This window comes from Mus caroli, chromosome 17 (assembly GCF_900094665.2).
Source record: "Mus caroli chromosome 17, CAROLI_EIJ_v1.1, whole genome shotgun sequence".
NCBI classification, from domain to species: domain Eukaryota; kingdom Metazoa; phylum Chordata; class Mammalia; order Rodentia; family Muridae; genus Mus; species Mus caroli.
In genome coordinates this window covers 34052210-34065410 of record NC_034586.1, presented here as the reverse complement: position 1 = coordinate 34065410, position 13201 = coordinate 34052210, and the positions used below count along the sequence as shown (strand labels likewise).

General features: G+C 45.5%; 1 protein-coding gene across 1 annotated transcript in view; it reads right to left on the bottom strand.

The window, feature by feature from the left end:
- Gabbr1 (gamma-aminobutyric acid type B receptor subunit 1) overlaps nt 1–13201 on the bottom strand; it is a 29523-nt gene that overhangs the window by 7472 nt on the left and 8850 nt on the right. The window contains exons 8-15 of the mRNA XM_021149945.2: nt 12694–12864; nt 11655–11756; nt 11237–11302; nt 10600–10791; nt 4915–5157; nt 4305–4368; nt 2933–3010; nt 332–482 (exon numbers count right to left, since the gene is read on the bottom strand). Coding sequence (XP_021005604.1) covers nt 332–482; nt 2933–3010; nt 4305–4368; nt 4915–5157; nt 10600–10791; nt 11237–11302; nt 11655–11756; nt 12694–12864 — 1067 coding nt within the window. The remainder of the gene's footprint in view (nt 1–331; nt 483–2932; nt 3011–4304; nt 4369–4914; nt 5158–10599; nt 10792–11236; nt 11303–11654; nt 11757–12693; nt 12865–13201) is intronic.

The window sequence follows — 13201 nt, the reverse complement described above, 5'->3', positions numbered from 1 at the left end:
AATAGCACGACCCTATCCCCAGGGCAGAAAAAGGACACAGGCTGGGGACAGGCAGAAAGAACACCCAGGATAAGAACACTGCTGAGCGGAGGACTGGACCTAGAGGAGCCCAGGGCTTCTGCAGCATAAGGCCCTACTGGAATGTCTTCGGTTTTTCTAGCTGACTGCTTTGAAGCAAGGGTAGTGGTCTTGCCTCGTGCCCCTTACGTTTCTGGTGAGTCATCACACCACTCTCTATGACATGTGGCCTTGAGAGTCACAATCTTCAGAGAGTACGGTCAGTATTTGGAGAGACAGCCAGGCCAGGGGTCAAGTCAGAAGAGAAACTTACCGAACGTGGGAGTTGTAGATGTTAAAGGACAGACAGACAACAGCAAGAACAATGCCCAGGCTGGAGAGAACTGAGACGGAGATAAAGAGTTTCTGTGACAGGAAACGGAATGTCTTGATGACCAAGGTCTGGTCAGCTGGGGGAGACCCTCCTGCATGGCACAGGGGAGGGGGGAGAAAAAGGAGGGAGGACGAGGCATCAAGGCAGGATAGGAGAAAGTGGCGAGAGGCAAGCTGCTGAGGGAGGGAGTCGGTGTGGACTGAAGACACGAGGCCCTCAACACACTGAGGGGCTGCAGTGGGCAGATTGCTGAAGGACACTGAGGACCTTGAGAATCGCGTAGAAATAAGACAGTGGGGTCTGTGCCAAAGAGGGACTCAGTCTTTGACTGCTTGTTCCATTGGGGGCTATTTGTTTTGTTGGGGTTTTTTGTTTTGTTTTGTTTTCTTTGTTTGGTTGGTTTGCTTTGGCTTGTTTTGTTTTGTTTAGGGCAGTGATTTGTTTGTTTTTTGCTTTGTTTTGTTTTTGGAGACAGGATTTCTCCATGTAGCCCCTCCCTCTCAGAACTAGAATTGCCTGGACAGGTTGGCCTCAAACTCAGAGATCCTCCTGCCTCTGCCTCCTGTGTGCTGGGATTCAAAGTGTGAGCCACCATGGCCAGCTTTTATTGCTTGTTCTTGTTGTTTCTCTGCCTTATGGCAATGGAAAAGGAGGGAAAAGAAGGGAAGGGGAGAAATAACCTTATAAGGTCATCAATCACTCCACAAAAAGGTGCAAAAGACAATTACAGAAGCAGAAAACCAAAAGAATATCCAGCGTGGTCTTCTAGCCCCTAGCAAAAGACAGAACAGTCCTAGCAGGGATGTGTTCCCCAAAGCTGTTTTCCAGTTACTATTAAGAGGAAGCTCACTTTTGTAAGGGGTTGGGGTGGGGAAGATGCAAAACACCTACTTAATTTCAATTTGCTCAGCTTTAAAAAAAGAAAAATTAAAAAGCCAATTTAGGCCATGCAGCATTTATAACTGTACAGAACATTGGCCTAAATTCAAGCTACAAAAATAAATAAATAATTTTTTTTTAAAGGAAGTAAAGCGCGTAGATATGTTAGCTCACACAGTGATGGAGATAACACTTGGGAGACTAGAGCAAGATTGACAACTTTGAGGTCAGTTTGGTCTACAAAGTAAGAATCTGTCTCAAAATAAAACAGGGGTTGGGGGAGATGGCTCACTCATTAAGAACACTCTGTTTGTTTGGTTTTGGTTTTTTGAGACAGGGTTTTTCTATACAGGCTTGGCTGTCCTGGAACTCATTCTGTAGACCAGGCTGGCCTCGAACTCAGAAATCTGCCTGTCTCTGCCTCCCAAGTGCTGTGACTAAAGGTGTGCGCCACCACTGACTGCCCAGCTACACTCTGTTCTTCTAGAGGACCTGCGTTCAGTTCCCAGCACCCACGTGGTAGGTCACAATCATCTGTAATTCTAGTTCCAGGGATTCTGGTGCCCATTTCTGGCTAAGGGGGTAAGAGCACTGGATGCTCTTCCAGAAGCCCTGAGTTCAATTCCCAGCAACCGCATGGTGGCTTACAACCATCTATAATGGGATCTGATGCCCTCTTCTGGCATGCACCATATATGCACACAGAGCACTCAAATAAATAAATAAGTAAATAAATAAATAAATAAATAAGTGTTTACAATGTGCATGGTAGGCCAGGTGCGCATACACCTTTAATCCCACCATTTAGAAGGAAGAGAGAGGTAGGTGGATCCTCTGTGAGTTGGAGGCAGGCCTAGTTTACATCTCAAATTCTGGGTCAGTTAAAGGTACACAGTGGGATTCTCAAAACAAAACAAACATGAAAAAAAAAAAATCCTGCAATGTAAGTCAGGCATGGTAATTTACACCTGAAATCCCAACACTTGAGATGCTAAAGCAGGAAGATCACTCTGACTTCAAGATGAGCCTGGGTGACATAATGAGTTCAATCTCAACTTGAGCTATAGGATGAAGCCTTGATTCAAAAAAAAGTGTGTAGGGAGGGAAAAACCACCAAAAACAAAGATAAAAGCTGGAGAGATGTCACAGGGCATAAAGGTTCTTGCTACCAAGCCTGATGATCTGAGTTCAATTCCCAGGACCCACAGGGTGGTAGGAGAGGCCTCTTTTGAGTTGTCTCCTGACCTCCACATGTACACAAACAAATGTATAAAATGTGAAGGGAAAACAAAACAAAACAAAAAGCCCCAAAGAGCCAATAAAAACAGCATGAAATTCTATCTTCTGCCCTGCAATTAGGCAGCTACTGTTCTGATAGGGACCTGAAGACCCTGGTTCTAACATATCAAGGTTGGATGATAGCTTCCATTTCTCTCAGCTTCCCTTGCCTTTAAGTCCCACCCACTGAAGCAGAGCACTATTAAAAAAAGAAGGTAAGCCCTGGCCTGCTCCAGCTTCACCCAACTCACCTCTCCTCCCTTCTTGGTGGCTATGCTCACTCCCAATCCCTGCCCTAACCCACCTTCCATGTCCACCTAAAAGCACCTTTCCTCATTCAGATGTCTGACAATGAATATTCGAAAGCACCGAAGAAGAACTCACCGATCCACTTGTCTGTTTTGGACCAGGAAAGATCATCCTTGGTGCTGTCGTAGTAGCCGATCTTCTTGTAGCTGCCGCCTGAGCAGAGGACAGGAGTTGCCGTGGGTAAGGAGAAGACATTCTCAAGCTTCCATTACCCTCAAAGTGGCTCTCCGTGGTTGCATATAGTAATATATAATAAGCAACTCAAGGATGCTGTAAGGACCCAAGTCACCTGGGTAGGCAACCTAAATCCACAGCAACACAAGGTGGTTCCCAAGGCAGTAAGTATACATGAATAAGCAGTGCGTGTGTGTGAATAAATAAATGTGTATGTGTGTATATATGAATAAGTAATATAACCCTTAAGCATGTGAGGCTCTCCACAGTGGAAGGCGCCCTGGCACGTCTACCACATATTCTACTGCCTCACACCTCTCCCAGCAACACGTCTCTCGCTTCCAAAGCTTTAAACAATTTCTGCCTGTTCTCCCTCTTATGGTGGACAGAATTGCAGAATCTGCCCCCCCACCCCCACCCCCACCCCCTGTGGCTTTAATTTTAGAACCCTCTCTCCCTTTGGCTTGGGTTCTAATGCCTTGGAGAAGATACATCTGCCTCTTAAAGTACAAGACAGTAAAAGGCAGACACTCCTAAGGTGTCTCTTTGCAGAATGACCATGGTTAATACAACTTTCCTTCCAAACACAAACTCACACCCACTTCACCCTGGCTGAAGTCCAGCCTCACTTGTCCCATATACAAAGAGAGCTGAGAGGATTTGGTGGCAGACGTTGGTGGGGGGAGGGGGGGAGAAAGAAACTTTTCACAGAGGCTAAGAAATGGGTCTCTTGGCCACACCCACAAGAGGCTAAGTCAGGTGGAACCAAAGAATTAACTCACAGTAGCTCTGCAGACTCCTCAGAACTAAGTTACAAGGAACGCTATCTAGAAAGGCCAGTAGGACTGGAATGCTGTTTTCACATAGCAAGGAACTGAGTGGATTCCTTTTAAAAGAAGCCAGCTTTCCAGGGCCAGCTTTCCTTGATCTTTTTGGACACACTTTTTGGACAGCTCTTCACCTTTCAACCCAGCCTCAGGCAGGCAACTTCTGGGACTAAAACTAAAGCCACTGGGAAAAAAGAACAGCTTCTTTCTTTCTTTTTTTTTTTTTAACCTGCATGCCCCTTTAAAAGAACAGAATCACTGCAAAGGTCCTACCCATGTTCTTTTTATCTGTATTTAAAAGCCTGACGAACACAATGCAAGGTAGGCAAAATGTGCCTGGCATTTGTCTTGTTGAGGCTTATCAATGTTCTTCCAAGGGAGCACTCAGCCCAACCCCTGCCCAGCCCTGCCTGTCCCTCCCTCAGCCCCCTCACGCCCGGGCTCACCCTGTAGCTGCTCGATAAGCGTCCATGCCATCCGGGAGCCGCTGGCATCAAAGACCACATGGCCCTGAGGAGAAACATGTGGAGGAAGGCAGAGGGGATAAAAGCAGGAGGAAAAGAGAACATCAGGGACTCCGAAACCTTCTGTTTTTGATGTAATTGAGCTTCTGAATGAAGGCTATTTATGGCATCCGCTGCATGTAGGACACACCCCAGATGCACATACCCTAGATTCGGGAAACAGTATTCTTTGGAGAAGAAGCTTCCTTCATCTTAAGATCTGAACCAGAGAGTCCCCAGAGAGAGGATCAGGAGCAATCACCAAACCCTATTGGGCACTAATTTCCTTACTTTAAAAGGAATGAGGAGATGAATTCTCAAGTTGTTCTCTTTCTTTAAACTGTAAACACCTTGACCAGCTTGAAAAGCACTAGAATAGAGCCATTCTTTTCACTGCCATATTTTGTATGGCTTTCTGGTTTGGGGGTCCCACCTCCGTAGTCTAAGACTGCTTTACTGATTCTGACAGAAAAATAACTGAGAAAATGTATCTAGGGACCTTCCAGGCATCTCCCTTTTCATGGGGTGCACAACAGAAGCGGCTGTAACTCACAGAAACACCCTCAAAGGAGGAGGAGTTCATGGCCCGGTAGATTTGGTCTGTAATGGTCTGGTTGTTGTAGTTAAAGTCCTCCAGGCGCACTCCTGAACGGCCACCTCCTCCAGAGGTCTTGTTCAAGGCCAAAGCCAAGGCCCAGATAGCATCATAGGCCAGTGGTGCCTCCTGGAAGCCTCCAGTCTCCTCAGGGTGTCTTTTCAGCCGCTTGGTTAGTTTCTCCACAAATTCCTGTGATGTCTGGAGGGAAGAACAAGAGGAGAGAGCATTGAAATGTGCGTGGGCGCAGGGGGAGAGGCCTCAGTTCTGGCTCAGACACTGTGACTCGAGCGGATGGTTTGTGTTCGTGTTGTGGGGTAGACCATATGTACAGACAAAATCGTTAGCTATACCCATGTGTCTATCTTGGGTTGGAAGCTACAAGACTAAAAGCGGGGATTAGCTGAGTCCAATGGTCTTAAGAGTGTACAGCTGCTAGCTCAGAACTACAAACAACAGAGAAATCTGATGAATAAACACTCTGGGAAATGAATGGCAAACGAGCGAAGCAAAGACCCAGCCAAGGAAGAGATGGATATTGCAGGCAGCTGGCATTCTCCCAACCCTCAGGCTCTTACAGCAGAGGTGACCCAGGAGCTAACAACTCCTCCAATTTTGAAAGATCCAGAAAAGGCGACACCACGGCCCTTTGCACTCTGCGTGCGAACCAGGAAGATTGTCCTTTAGGGAGCTAACTTCTCGCTAGTCTGATATGACTTCTGTTGGCTGCCTCCTTGGACTGGCGACAGCCACAGGAAGCAGTCTTCACATGGTACAGGTCCAGATTCAGTCCTATTCACACCCCTTTTTGCACTCAACCTTTTTTCTAAGGAATCTAAAAAGAATGTCAATCCCTTTAACTTTCATGGATGAAGAGAACTGGCCGTATAGCTTAACAATAGCTCTGCTTGGCTTTCTTACTCATGGGTGAATGAATTCCTGAACCTCTCAGAATTGCCTTCCACATAACAGAGAGCATCATACCTTCCCTTCCTGACCAGTTAGGGAAACATTGAAATTGTTCTTGGCAGAGCACTTGTATGACACAGAGTCACTGCACAGATAATTGTTCGGGTTTAGAACATTCACAGGCACACTCTAACAAAGAAGAGATGATACACGAATGAAGAATCTTTGTTCCTGGCCAGTGAGATGATTCAGCATGTAAAAGCACCTACTTACTGCCAAGCCTGAGTTGGATTTCTGGTACACACATAAGTGGAGGGAGAGAACCAACACTCAAAGGCTAACTTCTGACTTTCACATATGCACCTTGGTGTGAACACATACATAAAGTAAATGGATAAAATGAAATTTAAAAGAATCTTTAAACCTTGTTCCCATGCCCTAAAGACATTTATTTTTCTGTCTAGTTTTCTAGAAATAGCTTGGGCCTTGAAACACAAAGGTCTGGGCTCAACTACACTAGAACAGGAATAAGCTCCATTCTTCTCTTGAGGACTGGTACCTATGGTTGAGCACAGCTCAAAGTGGACATACTATAAATGCCCCTGGAAGCCTGTACTTCACATGGCACTGTAAAGGTAGACACATGCCACGTGTACCCATGGAATGCAAAACTCCAACAGCTGGTCCTAATATAAGCCACAAGCTTTGAGTGACAACAGCTGGTTGATAAAGATCATCAATTTTCACAAGTATACTCCTGTGGTGTGTAACCTGATAATGGAGAAGGTGTGCATGGGGAATTATGGGAACTCTGGGCCTTCTTTTCAATTTTCCTGTAAACCTAAAACAATAACATCTCCAAGTAAAAAGAAAGTCTGGATGGATAAGTAGATGAATGGATTCTAACTCTAATTAAACCGCTTACCTACTAAGAAATCTCAAGCAAGTTATTAAATCTCACTAAACTGACTATTCAGCTTGAAAATGGGAATAATACTGTGTTAAAGAGCTCCAGCAAGGATTAAGTAAGAACACATAAAACGCTGCGTATGAAGTATATTACATTCTCTCTCTGTGAGTCTCCCTGGTTGCACCCTCGTCTTTGTTTCCAATGCTCAGGCCTGTAATTCTGACCCCAAACCTTACATCTTGTAGGTCCCATTTACTCAAACACATTGTAGCTATATATGACCACTGATCTCAAATTCCATGGAAGAACAGTAGCAGCATAACCAAGCTACTTATGAAGCTAAAGGGGGTGTGGGGGTGTGAGTCCGAGTCTGTAGGTTCAAGATCAATCTGGTCAAGACAGTAAGACCAACCTCAGAGAAAAGGGTTGGGGGTGGGGGGGAGTCCATAATGGTGCACACCTATAATCTCAAACCCAGGAGGTAGACAAAAACAATAAATATAATAGAATTTCAAATCTGAGACAATTATGGTGTACATAGCTAAGCTCAAGGCTCACCAAAGCTACATAGTAAGACTCTCATCTCAAAACAAAACAAAACAAAACAGAAAGGCAGGTAGGTTGGAGATGGTTCCATGGTCCAGAGTGCAGAAGCTAGTGTAAAGAAAGTGAAACTCCAGTTCCATGGGATCCGATATCTCTCACCTCCACTGGCACCTCCATATACATACTTGCACATGCTTAAAAATAAGTGAAATGAAAACCAAGACAAAAAAAAAAAAAAACCCACAAAAGAAACAAAACTTAGCTCACTTTTTTTCTCATACTCCCAGTGTCCAGTGAATAAGACTCCAAATACATATCAAATCAGGAAATCCTCTTAAGCTGTTTGTTCTAATGTTTCATTAATACCATCGCTCTATACAGAAGGAGAGAAAAGAGGCTGATGGTGGTGGTGGTGATACTGGGGTGGTGGTGGTAGGGGTCATGGTGACAGCTACATTTAAATTGTCCTTACTTTGTGCGAGGCACACAGATCATTGTGTTTAATCCTCAGACATTTCAGCGAATGTGCTTTGTTATGATCTCTATGTTAGAGATGAGGAAACAAGGACACAGGGTCCTGTAACTACCTGCAGCTAGTGGTGATGCTGGGATTCCAGCCCAGGGTGTCTGGCATCCATCATTGTGCTTACTGTGCACTGCCCTGAGCTGCTTCTGTGCTGGAAGCTCTCAGACAGCAGCAAGCTAACACTTTCTGAGCAGTCAAGCCTTCAGCATTCAGGTCTAGCCAATCCTCAGTTCAAAGTAAAGATTACATCAGAAAATCACCATATTGGGAAGGGATTAATCTGCTCAGCATGATATTATCCTCAGATTCTCAGCTCACTCAGGACAGTACAGCTAGCCAAGAGGAGTAACACTGAAAATCATGAAAAACCACTCTTTCCCTTTGAGTCAGCAAAGATTATGGTTATTCTTTTCTTCCTTTCTTTCTTCTTCCTTCTCTCTCTCTCTCTCTCTCTCTCTCTCTCTCGAGGAGGGAGGGTGGGGTATATATCATCTCAGATCCTCCCTTTCCCCAGACATGATACCTAAGATTCTTTCTCTAAACCAGGGTTTCTCAATTCCTATGCTGTTGAACTACTTAATCAGGGACGTCTTATTGCTGGGGGTTGAACTGTGTGCATGGTAGGATATTTAGAGGACCCTCATCCTCACCCTCCAGACATTGCAACCTCTGTTGAAAACCACTTCCCTATAGTTCTCATGGGCGACCAGATCTGCAGCATCAGAAACTGCAGGAATTTGCCAGAAATGAAGTCCTCAGGTCCCACACCTCAGATCTAGGGAACTCCAGGGAAAGGGTTCACTAACCTAATTTTCCAGGTGGCCCTGATAGGAGTATGGGAACTGATCCGAGCACACCTGAAGCCACCCTTCTGGGATTGCGGCAATTCTGCCGTTTCTCTACGGTCCTACCCATTCCACCCTTCAGCCTGACTCTTACTCTGATCCACTTCTTTTGGTGCCATTTGATCTGCCTATAATCTTCCCTAGTCACCTGAAAAGACTGCTTCTTTCCACTATTTAAAAAAAAAAAAATCTAGGGTTTTCCACCCAACATTTTCAGCTGGGGTCTCAAGAAGCCTTCAGCTTTCTTAAGAAAAGAGTGCCTTCTTAAATAAATAAATAAATAAATAAATAGATAGATAAATGTGTTCTCTGAAAACCGAAAGCTAGAAAAGATATCCTACCCCAAGGCCCAAATATCCAGTGACACCCCCTCCAGCTCTAAGCTCTCATCAGTCCCTTCTCTCTCCCCAGTGTGAGACAGAGTCCTTGGGTGGCAGGTTCTAGGCTTTGGACACTTATAAACCTTTCTGATTTTGGTAGCCTACTCCACTACCCTGGTTTCTGGAAAATGATTGTTTTCTTGTCGTGTACAGGGGAGTGAGTGGTTATCCAGTGTTTCTCCACTGTCATTTTTAATTGAGGTGAATTAAGCACAGCATCCTGCTAGAACATTGTAGAACACAGTTTATCACCAGAATTCACAGGGCAGCCCTCCTTTTTACCATAACCTACTTCCAGAAGCAGATTCCCGAATCTCATTTCTGCTTTGATAAAACACCCCACCATTACCTGAAAACAGTATTTGCATATGAAGGTGTAAAGATTCTAGTCAGGCATTGTGCTTTGCCATGGGAAGGGATAAGGCAGAGCAGACTGGAGTTCAACTCCACAGGGCGCGAGGAGATGCATGACCCAGGACATATCACTAAACCTTCCTGGTTCCAATTTTTTAGCTCATAAGATATAAATAACAAATCTATTTTAGAGTATTGCTGTTAAGATCCAGAAATTATACACCAAATATCCTGATTTTCATAAAAATCAGCCATTATTACCATCATTAGTTCACCCCTCTGGAAGCTGATTTTTCACAGCTGGAGTTGCACTAGGTACACAGGTTACCCTACTGAACTATAGCGATCCCTGCACTGTGGATGTGGTGCTGTGCAGCAAGGATCTCTTCCTCACACATCCACACCCATGCTCATCACCCCACACACAGGGCTACCCTGGTCCTCTAAATCAAGACAGTGACAGTGTGCCTTCAAAGTGCCTATCAGTAGAAAACAAGTCGGGGCTAAAGGATTTCTGAAGTTTGTGTACATCCAAAGTTCTTGAAGAAGAAGAAGAAGAAGAAGAAGAAGAAGAAGAAGAATTACTAAAAACTAATTTCACATGGATACAAAATGAATATTAAGCCAGGCATGCTAGCACATGCCTTTAGTGCCAGCAGTAGGGAGGTAGAGACAGGAGGATTTCTGTCAGTTTGACAAAAGTACATGGCCAGTTCTAGGCATCCAGAGCTACATAGACTCTGTCTCCAAAAGAAAAAAAGAAAGAAAAACAAGAAAGGGAATATTAAGCAACCCTCTGAGGTACTAATGTAAGTCAGACACACAAAAATAATAATAATAACAACAATAATAATAGCAATAAATAAGAACACGTCAGTGCTCAAGGGAAGCTCTCTGGGAAAAGTGTGCTTCATGTACAAGACTATATTACCATTAACGCCTCTCTCCCTCACTTGACTTCTCACCAACTGCTCCTTGTTTCCATGGTAACAGCCCTTCCGCTCATCAGAAGCCTACTGTATGCTCCACAATTTTTCTCTCTCGCCCAAGGAAATCAAGCACAGGTAGAACATGACGCAAACAAGCTCAAGATGGGTACAGGCCCCTTCCCATCCCCGACTCCCCTGCTATTCTCAACCTCCTCCTCTTCCCTCTCCTTCCATGTTCCCTCACCATGTTGGAAATGCTTCGGGTGTTGGCAGGGTTCAGCATGACAATCTCCGTGGTGATGTGGCCCTCCACCGCCTCAGTCATCTCTTCTACTGTACAATTGATTGACGGGTCATAGGTTTTAAACCAGTTGTCAGCATACCACCCGATGAGGAACCAGACATACTTCTTCCCAAAGAGCCGTTCCTTATAGACCTGCATTCAAAGTAGGGAGGGAAGCATTGGAGGGTTTTTTTGTTTTTTTTTTTGTTGTTGTTCTGGGCAAGTAGTGTTAGCTCATTACATACTGTTTAGTCCCTTAAGAATCAAAGATCAGGATTTAAAAAAAAAATCTTCACTGAAATCCACTATATAATCTTCAAATCATAGGAAAGTCTCAACAAAATGCCTCCTTTGGCCACTCAGAAAAGACAGAGTTAAAACACAAAGCAATAAAATGAGAATGTATGTGTGCATGCGTGTGTGTCTGAAGGTAGACAAATCACGGAGTCAGGCCTACAGACAGGCCTGGTATTCATTATCACCTCTGGTCATTTGCTATCAATTTGAGCAGAGATGCAGTGAGGAGGACCCAGGAGAAAAACCACCAGTAGAGAGCCCCCATCCAGCCCTGCCTCCCTGGTCCAGATTCCATCTCCACCTCACAAAAAACTTTCCGGGCTTCAGTCTCATAGAAAAGTCCCACGATGATTCGAGCATCTTGACGCTATAAAACAGAAACAGACACGGAGCTCCTGAGGGATGCTAAAAGCGCCTGAGGGGTTAAGCCAGTACTTTCTAAGCGTTGATTTCCTAGCTCCAAATGCTTAGTGCAAAGAAATGTTCAGTGAATAGGCAGTGGATAAATGTCAACTGGAAGACGAAACTAAACCTTCCCAGGAGACCGAGCCGTCTCACAGAATGAACAACTGCCTCTTCCAGGTTTTCCTCTCCAGCCGACCACCACCCACGCTGATCTCACCGTGGGCTGAGTCCACCATGCCTGCTCTCCCACCTTGCTGACCACCACCCACACCAAACCCCAAGGCAGGCTGAGCCTACCATCCCTGCTCTCCCACCTTCAGGTTTTTAACAGGCACAGCTGGATCTGAGAAGAAACTCTGTCGAAAAGTGATCTCAATCCCAGCCTCTTTCACTCGCTCCTCCAGGTCATCCAGTGTCTTGGGTGGGGATAAGAAACATCAAGAGTATAGATAGAGCAGAGCTTTTGGCCAAGAACTGACCGAATACTCGCAGTGCAGGAATAGGATCTGAACCTTATTCCAAAAGCCCCTAAACCCCATGAGGAGAGGAAGAAAGAAAGCGCCTCCAGTCTTAGGAGGCAGCTTCCAAGATGCATGACAAGCCCCTCCTCAAGATCTGTATCCAGGGATACTGCCCCATCTACCCCTCTCTGGACTTTGAGAAGAAAACAACGGGGGAAAAAAAAAGCAGGGCAGGGTCTGGAATACACAGAATGGTGCCAACTCAAGAGGCAAGTGGGCAGACCATCAAAAGGATCACAGGAGAATGGACTGAGTCACTGAGGGAAAGTGAGAAGGGAAAATTAAAGGGCCACTGAAAATAATGAAGACTCAAAGAAGAGAAACAAAGAGAAGAATCAGGCTACTTTCTCCAGTGTGGAGCCTGGCCATTTCCTCTCTGCCTCTGCAAACCTCCCTGTCCTTCAAACTGTCTGTAAGCATCACTCCGGGTCAACTACCAAACCCACAGACATGTCATTTGTCTCTTATCCGTCTGCCTGCCCCTTTACCCTCTTCTTTTCCACTCCATGCAGCAGCTCCATATTTAGCTGCCAATCACCCTCTACCCCTGAAGGCACTGGAATCCACTACTTCCCTAAGACCTTACTTCTTACCCCCTCTTGTTTCAACTTGGAATTAAACCTACTTTCATAGAACAGAGTCCTATCTGTCTGGGGAACAAATCGAAATGGCAGAGAGGATTACAAAAATCCAATTCGTGTGTTCCCCAGGCTACAGAAAGAACAAGCACTTCGCCCACTTGGAATGTGTTCTCTTTTGATAAACCATCAAGTCCTCCCCCCAAGAGCAGATGCCCCTGGGACCTCACGCCCCACCCCCTGTCTGGACTCACTGAGGTGAAGACCTCCGTGGTCTGCTGGATGGTGGCAATCTTCTTCCAGCCCCACTTTTCGAAGAGTTTCACCCGGGTGGGATTGTGGAGTGTGGCGGATGGATGTGTCCGAAAGAACGTTGGAAACCGCTGTCGGTTTGACAAAGCTGGTGAGCTGGAGCCATATGAGAGCTGAGGCAGAAGAATGGGAAGTGGCTGTGCAAACTGAGCATGCTAGCAGTGACTTTACCGCTTTTGTGGCCCTGATTTTTCTCCCAGATCTCTAAACTTCCCCATCTTTGTCCTGGGAAAAGTGATTCACACACACACACACACACATCTGTGGATCCTCACAGCCCTTCAAGAAATTCTACCAGAGGGCGGGACATTGGTGGTGCATGCCTTTAATCGCAGAACTTGGGAGGCAAAGGCAGGCGGATTTCTGAGTTCGAGGCCAGCCTGGTCTACAGAGTGAGTTCCAGGACAGCCAGGGCTACACAGAGAAACCCTCTCTCGGGGGAAAAAAAAA